This window comes from Mercenaria mercenaria, chromosome 19 (genome assembly GCF_021730395.1).
Source record: "Mercenaria mercenaria strain notata chromosome 19, MADL_Memer_1, whole genome shotgun sequence".
NCBI lineage: Eukaryota > Metazoa > Mollusca > Bivalvia > Venerida > Veneridae > Mercenaria > Mercenaria mercenaria.
Genome location: NC_069379.1, coordinates 21,832,619 through 21,860,083, shown reverse-complemented (window position 1 = coordinate 21,860,083; position 27,465 = coordinate 21,832,619). Strand labels below are relative to the sequence as shown.

Genomic DNA, 27,465 nt, shown 5'->3' with positions numbered 1-27,465 from the left:
TCTGCCGTGTATACGGTATCGAAGTCACGTGCGTTGGCTTTTAGACTAGTTACTCACAAGGTGTCAATGCCTCGTATTATCTCGGAAAAACATCGAAATTTAAACAAAGTAACGATCACACATAACACTGAATAACTGTCTTCATTGGTAACGCGCGGTGACTGGTAACTCAGTTTTAATGCATGACATCCTTATTGCTTTACCCTATCACGTTTTACAAAATATGTAATATTGGGAATGCGGTGGGTGGGGTAGCGTCGATGTCAGGACTTTCGTTTCGGACCGATTGAGTTATCAAAATTTCCGGAGCCCTGGTTCATATTCTATTCTACCTATTGACATTTATCTAGTTGGTAAAAAATTTCCAATTTCTATTTCCTTTGCTGACCCAGTCAAATTAGCAAGGAACTAGATGTGTGTCCATAGGATACATGTGCTCCCACTCATGTCACTGAACATGTTTTTTTATGCATATTTTTGACTAAGTCAAGGGTCATAACTTGGGTCTGGCTGTGTGAAATACCAAATTAATACCCCTGGTGCACAACTTCCTGTGCCAAATAACAATCCTGTGAGGTTTGATGACTCTGGGTCAAACACTTTGAACGACACAAATTCGGAAGACTGGACGGACTGATGCAGAGACAAGGGCAATTCTTAAGTGCCCCCACCCTTTGCATTTGCACCACTATGTATAAGGCATTTCTAAAAGCAGGCATACACATATATATCTGCTCAATCCGGACCTAGTGAGCATGGACAACAGCATGTATTTCCACTACCATCCATGGACAGGCTCAATCAAACCGAGCCTGCAACATTTTCCTTTTTGTCGTGTTGAGCGATCTGTGGAGTTTCCACTTTTTCTGTTTTGAAATGGCAACTTACTGACCAAAACTTGTACTACTGGTAGAATGATTGTTGTAGACCTAAACCTTTACCTCTTATTGACTCCTCCATCGGGGTCTGTTTAAAACTCTGGTAATATGGTGACATCTGTTTCCGTGGAGATAACTGTTCTGGTGACATAGGTATGTTTGATGTACTACCCATCATATTCTGTAAAATAAATTATAATATATAATTATAAACATACTATCATCGATAGTCTTCCTTTTACTTCAAAAATATGCTTACAGCTCTGGTGAGCTGGGAACACCAACGATAACAACATTCACTTAAAATCAGGGTTCGAATTTAGCCAGATTTTCTACTTGCATTTTTTCGCAAGTGGTATTTTTTTTAACTTGCTAAATGAAAAAACAACTTGCATTTTCCGCGACTTGTCACTTTATTAGAACATTAACACAAACATCCACGTGACGAGTCCAGCCAATCGTATTTGCGCTAAATAAATAGTAACTTATTATAGATTACCAAAAAACCCACCGGATGCGGTAAATGTCATCAAAATTGGCGCAGGTACTTGTCAGCAGTTGAAAAGACATGCGCACGGGACATGTATCGAGTGTACACTTCCGTTTATGACGAAAGATGAAAAAGTGCTCCAAAATTCATTCTGAAAATGACAATGCGCTGCAATGACCGCGAGTTGTTAAAGAAAGAACTTTGTAAGATCGAGACGACCGTTAGAAATGCACATTATTCGGCCAAAAATTTTCACTCACAAAAAAATGCTGGTGTCTGAAATCTCACCTCGCAGTTTGAAATTTGCACTCGCATTTAGCGAGTATGCGAGCTTAAATTCGAACCCTGAAAATGATACAATAATTTTGCCTGAGTTTATTTACAGAAGTTTTATTCTCAAATATGATCTTACTAAGTAATCATTGATGTATCCTTTAGGGTAGCAGTGTAGCCACACTGGATCATACAGACCCAAATCTCTCTCCATCTGTTTTCCGAATTTTCAAAGGAAAACTGTAGCCACAGACCCTTATTTACCAGCAGCAGGTCATACAGGGTAACAATAGAGAGTCTAGACCTCTGAATATATATTACTTGTTTCCAATTGGTTCAGTACAATCTTTTATACTGCATACATCATTAGAATCCCTTTGATATAATAATAACAGTGGAAGTCATTTAAAATATTTTTTTCACACAAAATGGTTTTAAAAATCAGTAGCAGTGAGTCATAATTTCATTGTGTGTATGTGTTTTCTTTTCTTTTATTGTTGTTGTTGTTTTTTAAGCTCCATGATTTGTCACAGACACATATTACTCTAATGCAGTAATGGTATAATTTTGTCATGGATCCATTTCCTAAAAAAAATGCCTGAATTTCCCTTTAAACATGGAAATAAAAAAGTTAACATGAATGTACATGTAGTTAAAACGCTTTTTTCTTTTTATCAGCTTCATCAACTGCCAGCTGTCACCATATTAGAAAACTTTATGTAAATTATTCTAGCATTCTTTCTATTCTTTTTCCTATGTTAAAAAGGCAGTGCAGTTTTTTGTTAAAAAGACTAAATTGGTTATAACCTTTAGTCTTTTTAACAAAAACTGGTAATAATTGGTAATAACCTTGATAAGAAGGGATTCAGTCTTTACTTACAACAATATTCATGCTGTCTAATAAATTTGTTATAAAAGTAACCCAGTAAACAATTATGAAATTTAGCTGTAAACTGTATCATGATTGTATGAATGATTTCTGATGTTTGCTATTTTATATAAATGCTCCTGTCTATTTTTATATAAATGCTGCTATCTTTTTTATATAAATGCTCCTATCTATATACTTTTATATACATACTGCTATCTATTTTATATACATACCCTTATCTTTTTTATACAAATGCTGCTATCTACTTTATATAAATGCTCCTATCTATTTTATATAAATGCTCCTGTCTATTTTTATATAAATGCTGCTATCTATTTTATATAAATGCTCCTATCTATATACTTTTATATACATACTGCTATCTATTTTATATACACACTGTTATCTTTTTTATATAAATGCTGCTATCTATTTTATATAAATGCTGCTATCTATTTTATATAAATGCTCCTGTCTATTTTTATATAAATGCTGCTATCTATTTTATATAAATGCTCCTATCTATATACTTTTATATACATACTGCTATCTATTTTATATACATACTGTTATCTTTTTTATATAAATGCTGCTATCTATTTTATATAAATGCTGCTATCTATTTTATATAAATGCTCCTGTCTATTTTTATATAAATGCTGCTATCTATTTTATATAAATGCTCCTGTCTATTTTTATATAAATGCTGCTATCTATTTTATATAAATGCTCCTATCTATATACTTTTATATACATACTGCTATCTATTTTATATACATACTGTTATCTTTTTTATATAAATGCTGCTATCTATTTTATATAAATGCTGCTATCTATTTTATATAAATGCTCCTGTCTATTTTTATATAAATGCTGCTATCTATTTTATATAAATGCTCCTGTCTATTTTTATATAAATGCTGCTATCTATTTTATATAAATGCTCCTATCTATATACTTATATAATCATACTGCTATCTATTTTATATACATACTGTTATCTTTTTTATACAAATGCTGCTATCTGTTCTATATAAATGCTGCTATCTATTTTATATAAATGCTGCTATCTATTTTATATAAATACTGCCATCTTATAAATGCTTCTATCTATTTTAATGCTGCTATATATTTTATATAAGTGCTTCTTTCTCTTGTCTATAAACACCACTTTCTGTTTTATATAAATGCTTCTCTTTATTTGATAAAATTTATGCTGCTATCTATTTTTCTGGCATAAAACTTAAAAAGAGATCTATGTAACTGAATAATGATGACAATTTCCTATGCATTCATATATCTATTAATAATTCTTATTCTTAAGTCCTTTTAATGCAATAAATGTCAATGAAAAACTGATAGATGTGCCCAGGTGTGAGTGTCGTAAGATTAATTTTTCGTTAAATTAGCGAATAAAATCCAAGTGTTCACTGTTCACTTATTCCATGGAAGACCCATATGTCTGCCAACTGGTGTAAGCTTTCAAACTCCTGCCTTTTCTCTCACAGACAACTGACCCGCCTTTAAAAGTGTAACAGCAATTCGAATTGGACGATGAAACAGACTTAAAATGAAACAAATGTTCTGATTGGTCTGGACACCTTGGCTTAGGAACTTCTTCAAATACAGACTTAGCAGATTCATTATATATTGAAAAACTATAATAAAAATATTTTTATATATTAGAGTCTAAAATGATTGACAATTTATTGGGGAGCGCAGCTGGTACGGTATAAAACCAATTATTATATTGCCGCAAAAAACGAAAACAAATTTGATTGGTTGAAATTTAATGTTACAGATTCCTGCAACTGACTGGTAAGTCTAAAGAGCTACATTTTAAACAAAGGATCTTTAGTCAAAGTAAATATTAACAGTAACAATTCCTTCCTTGTCCTTGACTAACAAATTAACCTTTCTTCTCAACCTCACACTAAACCCTTAAGTACAATAACTATGATGGTTTGTATTTGCAATTGAAGCCTTATATGTCTGTGTATTTCATATGCAGCTGAATCCTTGAAATATCATGAAATTGTGTGTTCCATATGTAAATGAGCCTTTAAAACATCATTTGACTGTATGTACTATATGCGATTGAAGCCTTAAGTAACATAATATGTCTGTGTATTCTATATGCAGCTAAAGCCTTGAAACATCACATGATTGAGAGTTCAAAGTGTTACCTAAGCCTTGAAGTGTACCACACAATTAAAAGTCCCATATGTCACCTAAACCTTGAGGTATTTTATCGTTGTGAATTTCGATGTTACCTATGCCTTGAAAATTATATGCTTGTGCGTCCCTTTATTTTGCTGGATTTAACATCGCACCGACACAATTACAGGTCATATGGAAACTTTCCAGCTTTGATGGTGGAGGAAGACCCCAGGTGCCCCTTCGTGCATTATTTCATCACGAGCGGGCACCTGGGTAGAACCACTGACCTTATGTAAGCTAGCTGGATGACTTCCTCACATGAAGAATTCAACGCCCTGGGTGAGACTCGAACCCACACTGATGAGGGGCAAGTGATTTGAAGTCAGCGACCTTAACCACTCGGCCACAGAGGCCCCACCTATGCCTTGAATATCATATAATTGTGAATTCCCTACATAGCATAGGACTAGAAGCATCATGCTCATTAAATGAATCCATTTCACATATTTCTTTATAACAAATAATTGGCTTAGGATTCAACTGTATGACAGTTTTGAATAAACTTTCTAATATGTTTGTCTCTGTTAAAACACACTTATGCTAGATTGACATCACGTTAACATGCAGTGACGTCATGTTTTTGTTGCGACCAAGAAAGAGCACTACTATATTTTTTCTACTGTTTTAGATTAAGAGCTATAAGAATCAAAATAATTTATAGCAGAACGGTGTTTGAACACTATTTATACACTCGAGCAGTACTATGTCGTACAAATAATTTCACTCAGGCTGCACCCTCGTAAAATTATTACATCCGACGTATAACTGCCCATCATGCATAAATAGTGTTAAAACACTCTTTTGCTATAAATTATTTCTCATTTTAATATGATTTTCTATGTTAAAACACTCTTGGACTACAATAACGTCACGTTAACGTGCGGTGACGAAAATGTTTTTGTTGCGACCAAAAAAGTGCGCTGCTGTATTTTATCTACTGTTTAGATTAAGGGCATAATTATTAGAATCGAAATAATTTATAGCAAAACCGTGTTTTAACACCATTTACACACTCGGGTGGTAATACGTCGTACAAATAATTTCACTCGTGAAATTATTATGCCCGACGTATAACCACCCATCGCGCAAAATAGTGTTAAAACACTCTTTTGCTATAAATTATTTCTTAAACGAAGTTCGGTTATAGAAACTTCAACACTATGTTGAGTTTTCATCAAAAGTATTTTTAGAAAGAAAATCAATCTACAATGATGCTTTGCTGTATAGCAATTTGCTTGAAATGTTTGGGGTTTTTTTTATCTGAATTTAATCTGCATTGATTTTACATAAAAATTACCATAAAACAAATTACTATCATTGAAAAACCCATTAACAACTATCATCACTGATTGCCTTTTAATTGGGAGTCTTATTATGATGGACATAATCTCATTATAACAGAGATCACATGATTTGATTATACGGAGGTTCTGCTATATTCCAGTAGTCTCCTCAATGTTCCATTGTCATATTTCAATTGTTTTCAAATGTTCTTTGATCATACATTTTGTAATACTAATCTCGTTGGTTCATATTTCAAGTCTTTTTTTCTTATGAATAATGGCAATTATTTGACAAACAAGAGCTGTCCGTAAGACAGCCAAGCTCGACTATTCGAAATATTGTCCTAGAAGCAGGAAAATATTACCCAAAAAGGTTAAATATCAAAAGAGTTTTAAGTTCAAAAGGGGGAATAATTTGACCAAAATGCATATCAGTTATGGGACTTGCTGCTATCAACTAGTTTTATAACCCCGAAGGCACATGTGAAGTTTCAATTCAATATCTGCATTAGTTTTGGAGGTAGAAACTGGCATGTAAAACTTTAACCAGAATTTTCTAAGTCCAAAAGGGGCATAATTTGCCCAAAATACATGCCAGAGTTATGGACTTGATCCAGTGAGGTTAATAATTGATCTAGAAAAGAAAAATAAGTTTCAAATCTATTTGCCTTTTAGAAATAGCTGTATGTACTTGCACGCAAAACTTTAACCAGAATTTGCTAAGTCCAAAAGGGGGCATAATTTGGCCAAAATGAAGGTCAGAGTTATGGACTTGCTGCTATCAACTAGTTTTATAACCCCGAAGACACATGTGAAGTTTCAAGTCAATATCTGCATTAGTTTTGAGATAATAACTTGCATGTAAAACTTTAACCAAAATTTTTAAGTCTAAAAGGGGCATAATTTGCTCAAAAAACATGTCAGAGTTATGGGTCTTGACCCAGTGAGGTTGGTAATTGATCTAGAAAAAGAAAAAGTAAGTTTCAAATCTATATGCCTTTTAGAAATAGCTGTATGTACTTGCACGCAAAACTTTAACCAGAATTTTCTAAGTCCAAAAGGGGCATAATTTGGCCAAAATGAAAGTCAGAGTTATGGGACTTGCTGCTATCAACTAGTTTTATAACCCCGAAGACACATGTGAAGTTTCAAATCAATATCTGCATTAGTTTTGGAGATAGTAACTTGCATGTAAAACTTTAACCAAAATTTTCTAAGTCCAAAAGGGGGCATAATTTGCTCAAAATACATGTCAGAGTTATGGGACTTGACCCAGAGAGGTTGGTAATTGACCTAGAAAAAGAAAAAATAAGTTTCAAAGCTATATGCCTTTAATTGATGGCTGTATGTACTTGCATGCAAAAACTTAACCAAGGTGTGACGCCGACGCCGACGCCGACGCCGACGCCGACGCCGACGCCAGGGTGAGTAGAATAGCTAGACTATTCTTCGAATAGTCGAGCTAAAAATGAACAAATATAAAAAATGAATTTTTCGAGATTTTTTTCCCTCTAAATTCCACATTTTTCTGGGTAAAAAGAGTCCTTTCAAAATTTATTAAAACTTATGGGGGAGTGGTCTTTGGTATATACTTACCGTGAGATGCTTTGAAACAACAGACAGAAACATCATTCGAAATCAATTTAACAAATATTAGATTATCAAAAAACTGAGGCCTTTGCATTTTTTATTTATCAAATAATCAAGGACTTTGCAAGGTTATAACATTATACATTTTTTGTATAAATTTAATAATGCCTTACTATGGTTAATTGTCTGATTTACCACAGTACAGAGTTCACATGCATAGGAATTGAAAGACAAGGCCATTAGCCTAAAATCATTAATACCTAAGCACCTGAAGAACTGTGGTATTTAACTGTACATCAGCAATGATATCATAAATGACATCATAACTGATGCTATACTGTTCCCTCCAAAGTCTGTGTTTCAACCATTCTTTATCGTAGAACAAACAACACCTGATTTTCTTCTTGTTTAACTGTTTAACAAATTGAGCAATGTTAAATCGTGGTTTCCATTTCTTTTGTTACTTCTCAGCGTCTAATAATTATATATCTTATATCAAATTTCTAAACTTCTGTTCCTATCCTTGGGTACCTTTTACAGGACATTATTTAAATGAGTCATATTCCCCATATTTGAAAGTAACCCTACATCATTTTAGATTAAAATAACTACGCAAACTTCAAATTGCAGATTGAATGAAAAATATGATACTCTGGGTGCTATTTCTACCTTCCTTTTGAAGAGTTTCCTTTCTCACTTTAGGAGAGTCTCTAGAGGCGGATAAATACCAAATAAGAATGTGAAACTTGACAGACAACTCACTTGACCATCTGAGACCAGCTAATTAGAGACATGAAATGCGGCAAAATTCTCATGAACTGACAAACACTTCCTCTTACAGAAAATAGTTCCAATCAGAAAGTCTATTTATTTTCTTGAGATTGATCATTTTGAAAATTCCAGAAATATTCCTTTCAAAGAAATCTTCTGAAAAGAATCTTCTTTTGTTAATCTTTGTATTTCTCATTTAAGTACCCTGCTACCAAAAGAAAAGCAAACAAAGGCCCAAGTTAGTTTTGCTCGGTTTTCACTCACTCAGTCACAATGTAGACAAGTTCTTGATATTCATAATAGCAATGACTCAAGATGCCCAACCTAAATTATTGAAGACTCTGATGGACACCTTGGTAGAACCACAGACCTTCCACAATCAAACAGGACAACTTCCTTCAATGAATAAATTCTACATCCCAAGCTTTCCCAAACCGACTATGGTGCAGGGAAACTGATTCCAAGTCAAATACCATAACCAGTCAGCCCAAGTTGATGGCGCAGGGCAGCTGATTCGGAAGCAGATACCATAACCAGTCAGCCTCAAGCTGACTAGCAAAACAATCCTTACCTGAGGAGTCATACTGTCCCTGTTGAAAGTTCTGTATGGAAGATCGGAATTTTTATCTGTAACAATAAACATAACACATTTACAAAGTGCTAAGTCAACTAACACATATATTTAGAGGTTAATACATGACAGAGCCGGGCCGGAGGTGATAATCGGCCCAGAAAATGAATAATGGCCCGAGGGCCATTATGAATTCCAGGCCAATTATCACCTCCCGGCCAGGCTCTAGCGTGTATTAATGTCTTTAATACATATGTTTTGTTGCACTACTCAAGGGGAGTAGAACTACAACTCCTGTCGCTAGACTTAAATGGCTAAATAGTTTGGGGTACTTTTGTCTCAAAATTTGTGTTTATTTTTGCACACTTAGACAAATTAGATCTACAGAATTTCTTGTCGGTAAGGAGCTAATTATAATGAATTGATTGTTTTCATTCTGACAAGGTCATTGATATATTTTAATAGATATTATACTGGACCTCGTTTATGCGAGGAGTAATGTATCGAACGTCATGTGGCAATATGACGTCATAATGCTCTCTTACCGGTCCGCGCGTCAACCGTTGTTTATCGCAGAATATATAGAGCTTGATTTTCTTCTTTGCTCAACTGGAAATCAAATCGAGCCATGTTAGAATACTTAATTTAAGCCAAGAATTGTAATTCTGCGATAAACCACGGTTTACCGTGTAGACCAGTGACAGACCATTATGACGTCCATGATGATGTTTTATGTAGCTACTGGTTTCACGCGCACATATTCACCGGGCGGATTATGATTATGAGTTTTCGGCCCGTGCCGATAAGTGATAATCAGTGCATGAAAGCAATAACCTACTGAAAACACATTCATTTTTGTTACTATATATACATGTAGTAACATATGACTATATTAAACACCAGTATTTCGTAAGTGGAAAATATTTCAATGGACGGTTGTTTCAGACACAGTAAAAATACAAATGAAATAAAGCAGGAGTAATTCTGTTAATCCTGATTATTATTATTATCATATCAATATATATACATATCATTATAGGCTGACATACATTATATTAGTTTCTCTCAAACCAATCACAGAATGTGACCGTGATTGTGTATTTAAAATTGTTTTCTGAGCAACAACAAATAAATGAAAATGGAATTTTGTGCATGACAGTATGGCAACCTCATCTTTAACAAAATGGTATAAATTCCAACATTATATAAATTTGTATCATTCTGTAACTAATGATTTTCATTTTTCCACAAAGTTCGGTTACAGAAAATGTTCCTTTGTAGCATAGGAACCCTAACATACTGGCTTGAACCTGCAATCATAATGATAAACAGCAATATCATTTGAATTTGTTGGCACAGAATTTCTTTGTTACCGAAAAAATGGTTATTTCTCAGAGTCATAAGTCATGGAATCCAAGCTTGACAAATACACGTGTCAAATGTGAAAATTGTCACAATTAACATTTTTTATACAGACTTATATAGTTCTGAAGACAACACAGCTAAGAAATTCATGAAAAACAAAATGAATATAATTTCACAGAAAAAAGTAATTTTTCATGTGTCACATACTTACTTATAATGTCATTATTATTTACAAATGGGTGCATATTATCTGGATGACCATTGTTGAAATTCTGATTGTCTGAAAACATCTGAAAAACAAATAACCTTCTTTTAATACAAATTTTACCAAATGAAAACTCATGGAACAGGACTAACACCAAAAACCTCACTGAAATGGGAAACAGTGTTGTTTTATTTGATTATCAAGAGAAAAGAGATGTATCATTACATACACCAGTACCTTTCATGATGCATGTTTTGAAACTTGTGCTCACTTGGCACACACACAAGTATTGAACTTAACACGATAACTGCTATAAAAACATCACTCTTTTTGCAATTTCATATACTACTGTTAAATGTATTCAAATTTCAAATTATTGACTCTTGAGCTATTGGATACAATGTATCATATATGATGATACATATTGCTGGTCCATAGTTATAGGTTATTAGATTCGTATCAAGAAATATGCACAAGTTCTGCAGCTGAAATACTACGCGACTTCAGGAGCGCAATATTATTCCACGGAAGAACTCCTGCATATTTCTCGATATAAATCTAATAATCTGTTTATTACATACGCATCACCCTTAAAGTTATTATTTAAATTATACAAATCTGTTATAAAGCTCAAATGAAATTAAAAATATCATCGTTAAAGAACTTTTAAATGTGCTGACATACGTGAAACTGATGTCACACCACACATCCGATATAAAATTTGAATGCCAATATGGAAAAATATTGACGTTTCAGGTTCCATTGAAATTTAACAGAGTTTTTAAATAAGTACGTAATAATAAGTGTTATATGCCCAGTCTATAGTAAACACATTTAAGTTTACTAGGATAATAATAAGTAGACAAGAGGGCCGTGATTGCTAACCTGAGTGAATAATTTTACCATATAGGGTCATAATTCCGAAGTGCCTGGGCCGATTTGGCCGGTTATCGAACTTGGCCGAGCACTTATTGGCAAACACATTTTGTTCAAGTTTGGTGAAGATCCGATGAGAAATGTTTGGCTTAGAGTGGGGACAAGCTTTGTGTCAGACAGACACACAGAGAGACAGACAGACAGGAGTGTCCTCTACACTATTACCAAGATTTTCCTATTAACTGACCTTGTGACCTGGTTTTTGATCCTAGATATCCAGTATCAAACTCATTCAAGATTTTATTGAGGGTAACATTCTGACCAAGTTTCATTAAGATTTGGCCTAAATTATGACCTCTAGAGTGATAAATGACACACGACAACACAACAGACAACAGACAAAGGGTGATCACAACAGCTCACTAAGGAAGCTTCCTGTGAAGTTTGGATTATTTTTGCCGATGGTTTTTGAAAAACAGTCCAGACAAGAATGTCAGAACACGTGAAGCAGCAACTACAAGCTCCCCTAAACAATTTTCGGGAGTGTAAAAATCCCTGAATCTCTCTTTATCAGTAAGAGTCTATTAAACAAACACTTCTAAATGTGAAAGTTTGGTGCCTCTTTTTTACTTACTCTGGATTCATTATACCCGGGTGGTTGCCCTTGATGACCCTGTGACCACGATGACCCGACTTCTTCACCTGAAACAGATTTCAAACCCATTTAATACTTTTACTTACCCTTTCTTATGCATTAACCCCTTTGCTAAAAGGAGAGTAAATATTATTATACTTTTATCTGAAAACATTGATAATGAAAATAAATTCAATGTCAGACAATGAAAACTCAAGAACAGGCCGGTGGCTAACCCATATGACTTTTTGGTATCGTACACACATTGAAAAAATAACTTCGATTCATGTTACATTTTTGCTTTATGATATAAGTCCTAACCATAGGTTACAAGTGCAAAATTGACTGCAACAAATGTTCAAGGCAGCACTATGCTAATTAGCTCCAACTGCGATAGTACTGTAGACGACTCAAAGGTGCTGGACACTGTGTGCCTATAGCTTGTTTTTGTTTAGATTTAAGTGACAACACAACAACCTAGGTTATATTGCAACGTTCCAGATTGTGACGGTTAAGGGAGACCTCCGATGACCACCAGTATATTATTGTAGGAGCAAGCTGGTACCTATAGGTCTGACCTTCCACAAGCTGGTACCTAGGTCTGACCTTCCACAAGCTGGTACCTAGGTCTGTCCTTCCACAAGCCAGTATAATCAAGCTTCTATGTATGATAGAAACATCATAACGGTAATGGGTAGGTAAGGTCTGAAATGAGCAATGTCCGTTAGGGGATCCTCTTGTATGTTTACAATGACCCCTGAAGTAAGACACTAAATGTATATCTGTTCTACAATGCACATTAAAAATAGTATAAAACTATATAGGGAGACTGCTCATTCCAGTCCTATTCAGTAATGCCTGACAATTCAATTACATTAGCTGGCTAATTTGACCTTTGCCAGTAAAATTATTGGCCTCCTGTCATGTGACAATCAATAACTCAGCAGGGACTACCAAGTGTTTTTGACGTCTAATTACTGTGCGTCAGAGCAGGACAATATGTGGTTCAAAAGTATATGGACATATTAGTAATATTATTCATATTCCAAATTGATCTGTAAAAACTGACAGAGATCCCATTTCTTAATACATTTCAACAATTTTGTAAATAAAAGCAAGGTGAAGAGCAATTATAGCTTTTCTATCAGCTATACTTTTCCAAATTAGAATACAATGCTGCACAAAGGTGTTACCTCCTCCTACATCCTGATCTCTCATAGATCACCCTCCAACAAAACCTCTCACAGAATCCCACTCCACCCTTGTCCACCAACCCCATCCCATTCACCTCTACCCATGCTTCTTACAGAACCCCCTCTACCCATGTCTTTCATAGAACCCCTCTCAACCCCCCCCCCCCCCCCCCCCCACACACACACCCCATCACACACACAAAAAAACACCCGGCTCCATCCCAACCTCTCAAACCTCCTCCTCCCCAGACTAGATCTCACCAAGTAATCACTTTCTTTCAACATGATTTGATTGCCTGTTACATTCAGGATGCCTATTTCATACCTTTGGAAGATATAGGTATACAGACACTAAATTAACAAATGACGCTGTATAATTATGGATTTAAAATTTTAGTTAAGTTTTATTTAAGTTTTTATTTCTTTTCCTTACTTTCATTGTAATATTCTACTGAAATCACATGACAGATCTATGCTTGACATTTAGGTAGTATTTTCATCACTAAATTGAATTGAAAACTTAGGTCATCGACCACCACTACAATTTGAGGTCTCATTTTTAGCATCTGACTGATCAAACAAGACTGCCAACATATTCTCCAAGCAAATTTAAAATGGGTCCACGTGTGTGCTGCAGCCATTGGAAGTTTCTCAATTTTATATGGAATAAAGAAGATAAGCTGTTTTGTGTGTTTAGGCCTTAAGAAGCATGAGCAATGGGAAACTTGAACAGCCTGTGCAGTTACCTATTACATTTGGAGCATAAGGAAGCGTAAACAGTGTGTGTGGTTGCCTATTACACACTGCGAGCGCAAGGAAGTGTGAACAGCCTGTGGGATTGCCTATTACATTTGGAGCATATTAAGGAAGTGTGAACAGCCTATTACATTTGGAGCATAAGGAAGCGTGAACAGTGTGTGTGGTTGCATATTACATTTGGAGCATAAGGACGTGTGAACAGTGTGTGTGGTTGCCTATTACATTTGGAGCATAAGGAAGTGTGAACAGTGTGTGGTTGCCTATTACATTTGGAGCATAAGGAAGTGTGAACAGCCTATTACATTTGGAGCATAAGGAAGCATGAACAGTGTGTGTGGTTGCCTATTACATTTAGAGCATAAGGAAGTGTGAACAGCCTATTACATTTGGAGCATAATGAAGCATGAACAGTGTGTGTGGTTGCCTATAACATTTGGAGCATAAGGAAGTGTGAACATCCTGTGGGGTTGTCTATTACATCTACAGCATAAGGAAGCTTGAACACCTATTATGTTAAAAGCATAGGGAAGTGTGAACAACCTATTACATTTGGAGCATTGGCAAGTGTGAACAGCAAGGCTGTTGCCTATTACATTTGGAGCATAAGGAAGTGTGAACCTTCTGTGGGGTTGTCTATTACATCTACAGCATAAGGAAGCTTGAACACCTATTACGTTAGAAGCATAGGGAAGTGTGAACAACCTATTACATTTGGAGCATTGGCAAGTGTGAAAGGCAAGGCCGTTGCCTATAACATTTGGAGCATAAGGAAGTGTGAACATTCTGTGGGGTTGTCTATTACATCTACAGCATAAGGAAGCTTGAACACCTATTACGTTAAAAGCATAGGGAAGTGTGAACAACCTATTACATTTGCAGCATTGGCAAGTGTGAATGGCAAGGCTGTTGCCTATTACATTTGGAGCATAAGGAAGTGTGAACATCCTGTGGGATTGTCTATTACATCTACAGCATAAGGAAGCTTGAACACCTATTACGTTAAAAGCATAGGGAAGTGTGAACAACCTATTACATTTGGAGCATTGGCAAGTGTGAATGGCAAGGCTGTTGCCTATTACATTTGGAGCATAAGGAAGTGTGAACATTCTGTGGGGTTGTCTATTACATCTACAGCATAAGGAAGCTTGAACACTTATTACATTAAAAGCATAGGGAAGTGTGAACAACCTATTACATTTGGAGCATTGGCAAGTGTGAACGGCAAGGCTGTTGCCTAATACGTTTACAGCATAAGAAGCATGAATAGCCTGTGAGGCTGACTATTACAGCTGCAGCATATGGAAGCGTGATCTGCGTGTGCAGCTGACTATTAAATTTGGGTCATAGGGAGATATGAATGACCTGTTCACCGTGTCCGGTTATCAAAGTTTTGATAAACAAAGACCTTCATGCTGTTTTTTTAATCAAAATACATCAACAAATGTCACAGAAACATTTTTGTTTCTGAATTCTTGTACTGTGGATGTCCTTTGCACACTCTATACATGTACTCTGGTGGTGGTATGGAAATGAATAATTTCAACACCACATTATTCAACCATTGACATGTTTTATACTACACCTTTCATTAAAACTGTCATTTGTTCAAATTAGTGATTAATTTATGTTGGCCTCACTTGAAACTAATAAATTACCACACTATATAGTACTTTAAGTTTAAATTTTCTTTAATCTTCAACTGAAAATTGTTAAATTTCACAAATTAAATAATAACATCATAATGCTTGAATTTTCTTCCAAAAATATTCTGTGTCAACTGATTCTATCAATAGGGTAATTGATTTTTATCTCAAAAATTGTATTTTAAGGACAGAAAAAATAGCTATTTCTAAAGGATAGGGTATTATCATTAAACCATGATTGAAATGTTAAATCGGGCATGTAAACTTGAATATCTGCTTCTAACAGAACGATATAGCTAATCATTTGTTTTAGAGAAGATACGTCAGTCTTGCAGCGAACAGATTTCTTTGTTAAAATCTGCCAGGTGTTTTGAGAAGTAAAAGATCAACGAAGGACATGGTATACCCAACTACACAAAATTAGTTAAAATGAGTCAGCTTTGATATCTTTACACTTAGTTTACATTAAGATTTTTCTACCTCTGGTTTGATAGGGGAAACAATTAGGTGGAACACTGGATGTTTGGTTTTGATTTGGGTTAAACACGGGATTTCGACAGTATTTTATTTATGTAATGGTTGCCAGGCAACGTAAACTGACTACCCATGAATCAGAGGTAGAGAAGTAAGATATTTTGTCTTCTGTCCAATCATCAGATATGCCAATTAAAGCTAGTGACAACATCCAAATGACTTGGGTACTTCTGCTTACTTTCTAGATTAAAATATACGATTTTTATTTCATTTGGTTCTTTTTTTTGTAGTATGATACATGGACTTGTGTCTGTTTCTGTCCATTTAATAATCCAAATATATATATCATGTATTTTTTTTTATATTATCTCCCTTCTGCAAGTTTGATTTTTCTGCTACAATAAAGCATTAAATCTCAAAATAAGAGAATTGTTCAAACTACCAATCTATCTGGGAGGAAAAAAACATATTTGTGAAATGAAGAGTTTCTGGAAAAATAATGTACAGATTCAAGACGCTACAGACACTTGTCATTTTCCTAGTAATTTAAGAGTTAAGAATATAATGTTTGCAATATAAGACTTTATTTCAGCATGGAAACTGCAAATTAAATTTCCACCAATATCAATCTAGCAATAATATCCCAGCCGCAAGACAAGAAATGGCGGAATTTGTCATAAAAGGTAGAAAATAGCGGAATTAGTGTTTTGCTGTGGAGAATATTGTTGTTTTAATGATCGGGCACTGACGTCTGGACAATGGACTGATCAATAAAGAACAAAATACCAGAATCTAGTACAGGAGTAGACTAGTCTAGAACTGGAACTCAAATTCAGTCTATGATTCCCCCTACACCTCATATACGACTATTTCTCCACATTGACATTGCAGTATAGACAGGACTCCCACCTTGTTTTGGCCCAATTTTTCATATTTTGTTTTCAGTAAAATGAAATACAAATTACTTCAACAACTTTTCTGAAGATTAAAAACAGAAATTCCTTCAACGTTTCTCTGGCAGATTTTCTCTCCAGTAAAACTTGTAAAGAAACGTTTCTAATGGTGTTCTAGAAATGCTGCACTGTATCATGAACCATGCCATGGAGCGGACGCAGCCATCCAGTGGTAACAATATTTGACTACGAAACCAGGGATCGTGAATTTGAGCCCCAACTTCTCCAACTAAAAATTTCTAACACTGGGATAAGAGTCCAGTTTATGGGTGCTTTACACCTGGTACGCTAAAGAACCAGGGAAGCATCTGGAATTGGAGCATCTTCTGGGTTCTGGAGGAGTCGCCCATATGGGTTACTGGTGGTGACTATAAATAAACTTATATACACACACACAACCAATGCCATGTAAACAGTTACTAGCCATTCAGAGATTGGTAACTGATTACTTGTATACTACAAAGCGCAGGAAGAACTGTTGCAGTGAAACCATTATAATTCATTGTGGACTAAGTTTCATTATATTCAAGTTCCTACTTAGTTCATCTTTAAAATGTGAAATCAACAAATTCATGTCCCCACTAACATATGTTTGTCCAAATGTCCCTACTGACACACTCCAGTTCCTCGCTGACACATCGATGCCCCAACAAGACAAATATCATCTCTTGATACATTCATATTCCCATGGACACAATTCATATGTACCCACTGACAATACATGTTGCAATAACACACTCATGTACCAACTACCACAATCATATTCCCCACTGACACACTTGGATCCCCACTGACACACTCATGTCCCCATTGACACATTCATTTATAATCACTGACATGTCCCACACCGACACACGAGTGCCGTCATGCCACAAAATTGTTTTAGCAAAAGACCTATAAAAATGATTTCACAGTATAGGTCTAATAAGGTAAGACTCTTTTTTTATTACCTCCCTTTATAACTTGTTGTGCATTCATGCACTTTTAGGGGAGTGTTAAACTATAATAATTCTCTATTTGAATAAATGCTTAACCTGTTTGGGACATAACATCAAAGTAATTTATATTATGGAAGGTAAAATCAATATTATAAAGTTACTGTGGTGGTGTTAAAGTCATAGTTATAATCCCAAAGAATTAACTGTATGAGATTACCCCAACCTATATGTAAACAGATTACTGTTGTAGGTGTGCAAATTTGTCATAAATGTGCCAAATAATGATTAATCTGTGTTTACGGTTAGAACATTAAGTCAACACCTGTCATTAGCAGTCCTGGAGTATGTGTGGTCACTGTTAACTTTTAACATTGTTTTGGAGAAAAGAGTAGAGGGCTTTAATGGCCATATGTGATTTTCCAGCTTTTGATCCTGGGTGCTTCTCCAAGCACTGTTTCAGGCAAAGGTAGAACTACTTTCTGTATGCCAGCTTGATGGCTTCCACACAACAAGAACTCTACACCCCAAGCAAAGTGAAGAAACTACAACAGTGAAGGGGAGGGGTGGGGAGTGAATCAAAGCCAGTAACTTTAACCTGTCAGCTGTCCGAAACTTTTTTGACAAATCTCCAAATTAATGGTTTGGAGAAGATAGAGGTCCTGTTATTTTAGAACAATAGCTGGAATTGTTGCTATCTCTTTACTTATTAAATGCTCCCTGTCCAATCTCCTCCCCCATTTCCCACTTACCCACCACAACTCTGTTGCAGTACCTCTTGCAGTAGGTCTGTTTTCTAACAGAAGCCTTTATCATGTTGTTTTTAAAATACATTTTTCAAAACTTAAGATATAGACCTTCTTAAATGTAAAACTTTCACCTCCCCCAGGTATAACAACACCTCCAGGATTTTGCTGTAATAAAGATATTGGTTTATCTGTATAATTTGTCAGGAGTTATCTCTGCTATGATTTATGCCACACACTGATCTACAGTTACTCTACTGTTGCCAACTTTAGAAGCACATCTGTTGCTTTCCCAGCCTGCCATGTAACTGAGGGGCCATCTCAAATTGACTATTTTCAACTTTAATTGCACAAAATACTTTTTTCTAATGTATACAGCTTAAAAACAGTAATTCCAACATCATCAAACACAAATGAACTTTGTACTTGCTAAGTAAGAAAGAGGGGACGAGGAGGGAGCTATATACTTGTTTAGGAGAACAAACTGTAACATGGGGAAAGAGGGGGTGTGGAGGGAGCTTTATACATGTTTAGGAGCACAAACTGTAACATGGGGAAAGAGGGGGCGAGAGGGGGAGCTTTACACTTGTTTAGGAGCACATACTGTAACATGGGGAAAGACGGGGTGAGGGGGGAGCTTTATACTTGTTTAGGAGCACATATTGTAACATGGGGAAAGAGGGGGCGAGGGGGGAGCTTTATACTTGTTAAGGAGCACAAACTGTAACATCGGGAAAGAGGGGGCGAGGGGGGAGCTTTATACTTGTTTAGGTGCACAAACTGTAACATGGGGAAAGAGGGGGCGAGAGGGGAGCTTTATACTTGTTTAGGAGCAAAAAATGTTACATGGGGAAAAAGGGGCGAGGGGGGAGCTTTATACTTGTTTAGGAGCACATACTGTAACATGGGGAAAGAGGGGGGCGAGGGGGGAGCTTTATAACTATTGTATTGTATCAGTATTGCAAATATTCATTCCAGTGATATCTTTGGTATTGTAAATGTCATTTCAGTGATATCAATGGTATTGCAATAGTCATTCCAGTGATATAAATGGTACTGCTGTCATTTCAGTGATATCAATGGTACTGCAATAGTCATTCCAGAGATATCAATTGAATTGCAATAGTCATTTCAGTGATATCATCGGAATTGCAATAGTCATTTCAGTGGTATCAGTAGTATTGCAATAGCCATTTCAGTGATATCAATTGAATTGCAATAGTTATTCCAGTAATATCAATTCAACTGCAACAGTCATTCCAGTGATATCAACTGAATTGCAATAGTCATTCCAGTGATATCAATTGAATTGCAATTATTATAGTCATTGTGATAGTCATTTCAGTGGTATCAATATTATTGGCAAGATCATTATGACAGTAAATCTTCCACAAAGCTGAATATTTCTTGGAGGCTAGAATTTCCCGCTAGCAACATCCAAGTTGAGAGGGTCAGCACTCTTTATTATTTTAACATTCAAGACCACCTCTCCATAATACCATCAGTTATCTATTTATGACTGAAGAATCTCAGAATCAGAAATTAAATGAGAAATTGTAAAACCCTATAAATTTCAGTTTCAACACTAAGCAATAAAGCTATATTTTAATACCTGATAAAATTTAATTTTCGCCAAACAAGAAAAAGTTCATTAAATGTTGCAAGATAGATACTTTAAATGTATCATAAATATTCCACTAAAAGGATTGAACAACAAACAAGGTAAGAATTTATGGATGATAACATTATGTGAATAGGTGGCCTCATCTGGCAAACTTCGACATCATATGTCAAGTCAGACATGCTTAGAACACTTCTTATATATCATACAGTTTGCACAAAGTCTCTTGGAGAAAAACATTCAAGGAAATCCTGGCCGCCACCTGAGCCCAAATATCATCATTTTTCAATCAGCTAAAAGACGTAATGCTGAAGTATTAAAGGAAAAGACATCAACTAGGGCCAACCTCTTCACTGCAGTGCTATAAAAATTCGAAATGAATTACTGTTGTGTTTAAACATGCACAAGTAAGTACCATGTGACAGTAGTCTATGATCAGAACTTGCTGGCACATGAATTGCTGACAAGTACTATGTGACAGTGGTCTATGATTAGAAAATGCTGGCACATGAATTGCCAACAAGTACTATGTGACAGTGGTCTTTGATTAGAAAATGCTGGCACATGAATTGCCAACAAGTACTATGTGACAGAGGTCTTTGGACTTTGATTAGAAAATGCTGGCACATGAATTGCCAACAAGTACTAGGTGACAGAGGTCTTTGATTAGAAAATGCTGGCACATGAATTGCCCACAAGTAAAATGTGACAGAGGTCTATGATTAGAAAATGCTGGCATATGACTTGTCCACAAGTACTATGTGACAGAGGTTTTTGATTAGAAAATGCTGGCACATGAATTGCCCACAAGTAAAATGTGACAGAGGTCTTTGATTAGCAAATGCTGGCATATGAACTGTCCACAAGTACTATGTGACAGAGGTCTTAGATTAGAAAATGCTGGCTGACTTCCTCTCATGAAGAACTTTACATCCTTTGTGAGTATTCGAATCCTCAGTGTCAAGGGGCAAGTAATTTAATGCCAGCAACTGTAACTGTTAGGCTAAAGGCCATATTGGCTTCCACAGGAATTGCTGGCAACAATGCTGAAAAGTACAATGTGACTGTGGTCGCTAATCTGAACTTACTGACACATGATTTGCAGCCAAGTACAAAAACAAGGTCATATTTCTTTTACAAGTTTCTTATTCTCAAAAATATAGTGCTTTTTAAGATTTTTACATAATGTTGAAATTTCCTCCTCCACACAAGTACTGCCACAGGGTCAGCCAAAACATCCTTCATCATGTTGTTCTTGATTTAGGCCTTTAAGTCAATAAGTGTTCTCTGCAGGTCCTTCCATCAACTACAGCAACTGGACTACCCGGTCTAACAAGAAATATTTCCAATCATGTCAACAGTCACTGAGGTGAAGCCACGAAATCTGTTCATAATGTGCATACCTTTTTCAAGCTTGCTGCCTTTTTATGTTTATTTTAGACAATGCAGGGAGATCTCTGAGCATCATAAGCTAGCATCATGTTAGAATCACCTACCTTCTTCAAGTCTATTTGATTTCACAAGAAATAACTGTATATTGCAAGCAGGATTTCTAACCCACCGAGGTCAGCAGAGAGTAAATCGAAGCCCACAATCTTTATCTTTTGGCAAAAGTGGCTCTACACTGTCAGGTTTGTTGTGGCAGTGATCATAACTCGCTGTCCCTCTGCCTGTTGAACATTGAATCCTACTGAGACATTCCCTCAGTAATTTTCTACAACCTTTCTAACCTCATTTTTCTGTCAGTACTGTTACACAAACTTCCATATGCCACAGACACAAAACAGGTGAATTATGCATAGAGAAAACCAGTCCACTGGCAGACTGATTCACTCAAAACATGTGCCAAAAGAGTTAGAACAGGTGAAATATGCATAGAACCAGTCAATGCCAGACTGGCTTACAGAAAACATGTGCTGGAGTATAGGAAACAGGTGAAACAATCATAGATCTAGTCTCACACAAATTCTGCAGATGTTCCTGTTCACTGTGACCTCCAGCATGGAGAATCAAGTTTACACAGCTGCTACAGCCAGGGAAAACATTTCCCAGATACTGAAATGTTTTAGCATGACATAGTCTTGTTTCTGCCTCTCATAATCTCTATCCCAGATAAGTCCCAGCCTGAACAAATTATGTTTTTGCAGCCATGTTATAAAGTAGCTTTAAAACTGCTTATAAAATCTATATCTCTGTTTGCTTCTGAGGCAGAGAGAAACTTCATCAACACAAGACCATGAGAACTCTGGGTTGCATCGTCTAAGCTGTCATTAAAAAGCATTTTCTCTTTTAATATAACAATAAAATTTTGCAATGGTGTTTAAGTAACCATGCAAACAAGCCACATATATTTATAATAGGCCAAAACTTTGCTACTTGGCACAAAGATTATCAGATTTGTTTCAGTTTCAATTTTAACCAAACTTTGACCTTTTGGCAGAAAGACAACATGGAATCTTGGTATATAAGATGGTTTGGCCGATTTTTAAGAACTACCTGGTAACAGATTTTGACAAGCTTATGTCTAAGGGCACACCTGACATAATGGGTGCCAATGTGTCTTTATATTCTAAAGACAGAAAAATCTATGTGCAGGGCAGCATGTGCAGGTGCTACAGTAAGGTAACAGGTTAGAGATGTGCAGCACATTTTCCTCGTAACAATTACAGCCAAACAGATGGCATTTACATCTGTTGACACAATATCTTCAGTCAGCAGAATTGGATATGAAATTTCATCTATCGGTCAACAACTAGTGTGTAAACAAAGCTTGTTAATATACAGCAGTTTTTAAGCTTTTTGCAGATGCATGTTTCTCTTCCATGGAGATGGTTCTCTTTCAATTTGGTTGGAGCACTTACCACATACCATGTAACATATCCGTAGAAAGTTGGAACACTTACACAATACAATGTAACCTATCTAGACGAGGGAATGGAGGAGAGGAAGCAGTAAAAAGTTGGAGCTTTTACAAAATACAATGCAGCCTATAAATAGACACGGCAATAGAAAGTTGGAGCACTTTCACAATACAATGTCACCTTTTCATTAAGAAGGCTTGAGGGAGAGCAAGCAGCAAGAAGCTGAAGCACGCAATACAATGAAAACTCTCGAGCACAAACTAAACTGTTCACAATGTACAGAGGTATGTGAATACAGTACAAAGCTCTGTGAACATATTACAGAGGTCTTTGTATGCTGTACAGAGGTCTGTGAACACAATACAAAGCTCTGTGAACATATTACAGATGTCTTTGTACGCTGTACACCCCCAGAGGTCTGTGAACACAATACAAAGCTCTGTGAACATAGTACAGAGATGTGTGAGCACTGTACAGACATCAATGTAAAATGTACAAACAGTCTTTGAGCATTATACAGAATCTGATGTCTTTGTACACTATTTATGAACACTGTACAGAGCTCAAAATTAATATCTGCTGTTGTAGACAGAAGTTTGCTCTTCAGGTGGTGTTTACACAGGTTGTACTGGATTATTAATGATAGAATCAAGGGCAAGATAAATGCAGCAGCACAGATTTTCAAGAACAGATGACCTCAACACTGTTATGTGTATTCCACAGAGAAACAGATGGTTGGTGCATCTGTGACCTAATTGTTTCACTCTGGGCTATCCATATGGTATCTGAGGTCACATGAGGACAAACACTTCATATCCAGACTGGCATTGTATTGAGTAAAACTTGTGGTGTATATGAACTGCATATAATATACAAAAGAGGGAAGGACTACTGGCCCTGGACAACAAGAAAGGCTGGTTATATTCTTCTGGCTTTACTTTGTAATTTAACATACCGCCTTCTACTGAGCTAACTAACTGATGTTTAACTATGTGTATTCTCCTTTTTGTTTTAGTATAAATGCAGGATTATTTGAATTTATGTCAAAGTCTCTCCAAGCACACTTAGTAAGATCAGTAGGTAGAAAACAATACTGATCAAGAGGCTTTGCGTTTCATCCCTGCACACAGCATAATATTATGTTCAATGTGTTAATCCCTGAGTGCAACATAATATTATGTAGTCTATTCCTGAGCACAACTTCATTGTACAACAAATTTTCAATATGTGAATTTGAGTTTGAGCATTGTAACATAAGTTCTGTGTGTGAATTTGATCCCTGGTTGCAATATGTGAGAGTTTAAACCTTGAGTACAACAAATTTCCTATGTGTGTCAATTTGAGTCTGAGCATTTTAACATATGTTCTGTGTGTGAATTTGATCCCTGATTGCAATATATGTTCTATGTGTGAGTTTAATCCTTGAATACAACAAATTTCCTATGTGTGAATTTGAGTCTGAGCATTTTAACATGTGTTCTGTGTGTGAATTTGATCCTTGATAGCAAAAATGTACTATGTGACTGTGAGAGTTTAATCATTGAGTAAAACAAATGTCCTAAGTGTGACTTTGAGCCTGAGCATTGTAACATATATTCTATGTGGGAATTTGATCCCTGAGTGCAACATATATCCTATGAGTGAGTTAAATCCTTGAGTACAACAAATGTCCTATGTGTGAGTTGATCCTGAGCAAAACATAATGTTCTTTGTATGATTTCAATCCCGGAGTGCAAAATATGTTCTATGTGTGAGTTTAATTCTTGAGTGCAATGTTCTATGTGCGAGTTTGTTCCTTGAGCACAACGTTTTGTTCTATGTGTTAATTTTATCCTTGAGCACAACATATGTCCTACGTGTGAGTTTGATTCCTGGGCACAATAAAATGTACTCTGTGTGACTTTGATCCCTGGGTACCACATAAATTCTGTGTGTGAGTTCGATTCAGAATGCAACATATGTTCTATGCGATTTAAAAATCTTTAAAGATTGTGTGTCTGTAGTCATTCATCCTCAACCTCTGTGCCATTTGGAGAAGTTGTCAGATACTTGTGGAGAACAAGCCATTAATGGTGCAGAATACAGGAACATAGGTCTAGTTGCCATTAATAGCGCAGAATACAGGAGCATAGGTCTGGTTACCATTAATGGTGCAGAATAAGGGAACACTTAGGTCTGCCATTAATGATGCAGAATACAGGACCATAGGTCTGGTTACCATTAATGGTGCAGAATAAGGGAACATAGGTCTGGTTGCCATTAATGATGCAGAATACAGGAACATAGGTCTGGTTAGCATTAAGGGTGCAGAATAAGGGAACATAGGTCTGGTTCCCATTAATGGTGCAGAATACAGGAACATAGGTCTGGTTGCCATTAATGGTGCAGAATACAGGAACATAGGTCTGGTTACCATTAATGGTGCAGAATACAGGAACATAGGTCTGGTTGCCATTAATGGTGCAGAATACAGGAACTTGGGTCTGGTTGCCATTAATGGTGCAGAATACAGGAACATAGGTCTGGTTATCATTAATGGTGCAGAATACAGGAACATAGGTCTGGTTGCCATTGATGGTGCAGAAGACAGGAACATATGTCTGTTTACCATTAATGGTGCAGAATACAGGAAAATAGGTCTGGTTGCCATTAATGGTGCAGAATACATGCACATAGGTCTGGTTACCATTAATGGTGCAGAATACAGGAACATAGGTCTGGTTGCCATTAATGGTGCAGAATACAGGAACATAGGTCTGATTACCATTAATGGTGCAGAATACAGGAACATAGCCTGTCTGGTGGCCATTAATGGTGCAGAATACAGGAACATAGGTCTGGTTAACTGACTACTGTTAATGAAAATACTACTGTAAAATAACACTTAACTTAAACAAATAAACAAATCTTACAACAAAAACAAAGTAAACTATATATACAGATGTACAACTGGTGGAATTGTTTTCAGGTGAAATAACAAATAAACACTCCAACGTACTACATTTGGAACCAACCAACAATTTATTTCGCTACAAAATGCAGACATAACATTTTTGCAGTAAGAAAAGTCTATCAAAACCATATGCTAGCACAAGTTCCGCAGACAGATGTGTAATGTATTAAAGTTTGTAACAGATGTAAGTAAAGTGTGGATCTAGTTAACTACCAGACTTCCTACACATAAACAACATCCCAAATTACATTTTCATAAATCAGTAATTTTTCCGAGATATGCATGCACAAAATGTACAGAAAGAAAGCCCAAAATGGTGGTTTTAAAACTGTAAGGCAAAGGAAATACCCACAGTGCATGTTTAGCTGTTGCAGTAAGCTAATTACTGTGAACAATCAAACTTTCTTAAGAGAACATGTCTAATAAGAAACCACTTACATTAACAGTTTTTTTTTCTGTCCCTTTTTGTGTTGTTAAAGAACAAATTATGTTTTATTAGGTGGCCTGTCAGTAATATGCAGTGCTTTTTGGAACAGCTGTTCATAGTCACTTTTACATGGTACACTATAAGTGTACACACTTCAAAGATGTACCTTGTACACCTTTCAAAAATGTACCTTCTTTCTAAGAAATCACAGTATCTGAAACACCTCAAAGCATCACATCTTGCACACCTTTCAAAGTTGTAACTTAAACACTGATTTTTTCCATACCTTGTACTGGCACCTTTAATAAAAAGTTGTACACAGCATCCATGAGTTATAAATATAATGCTCCTTTGAATTTTTATCATTATAAAGTCTTACCTTGTTTGTATGCATTATACATTTCCATATTTCCTGGACCAGGAGCCTTCATTCCTGCACTCACCGGAGGGGAAAACATCTGTGAAATAATAAAATAAAAAAAAATATTTCAATATTACCACAGTATATATAAACCATCTTATATCATGACAATCTATATCCTATGTTTAAAAAGCCTAATTTCAACAAAACTTTTTTACAAAAATATGGTTCACTGGTGAATGCACAGTCAAACTTGTTAACAGTGACCACCTAACTTGTTAGACCACTAAATATCTGCAGTGTATTTCAGATCATCTGCTAAAAAAGACAATTAATACTATGCATACTTTAATATATAGATTTGATTGCAGTAAAAATACATGAGACCTATTAATGTTTGGGACAGAGTATATACCATTACTCATGTTAAAATCAGTAAAACAAAACACAAGATACAGCCATGGTTAACTTTTTAAGGAAAATAAAAATGATTTTCATGTGTATTTTTTTCT

The 27,465-nt window shown here is 35.8% G+C and overlaps 1 protein-coding gene across 14 annotated transcripts in view; it reads right to left on the bottom strand.

Moving 5' to 3' along the window:
• LOC128551184 (transcription factor 12-like) overlaps nt 1-27,465 on the bottom strand; it is a 113,965-nt gene that overhangs the window by 66,321 nt on the left and 20,179 nt on the right. For all 14 annotated transcript variants that reach the window (XM_053531757.1, XM_053531760.1, XM_053531751.1 and 11 more), the window contains 5 exons: nt 26,972-27,050; nt 12,028-12,095; nt 10,524-10,602; nt 8,948-9,003; nt 942-1,059 (listed from right to left, as the gene is read on the bottom strand). In XM_053531757.1, coding sequence (XP_053387732.1) covers nt 942-1,059; nt 8,948-9,003; nt 10,524-10,602; nt 12,028-12,095; nt 26,972-27,050 — 400 coding nt within the window. The remainder of the gene's footprint in view (nt 1-941; nt 1,060-8,947; nt 9,004-10,523; nt 10,603-12,027; nt 12,096-26,971; nt 27,051-27,465) is intronic.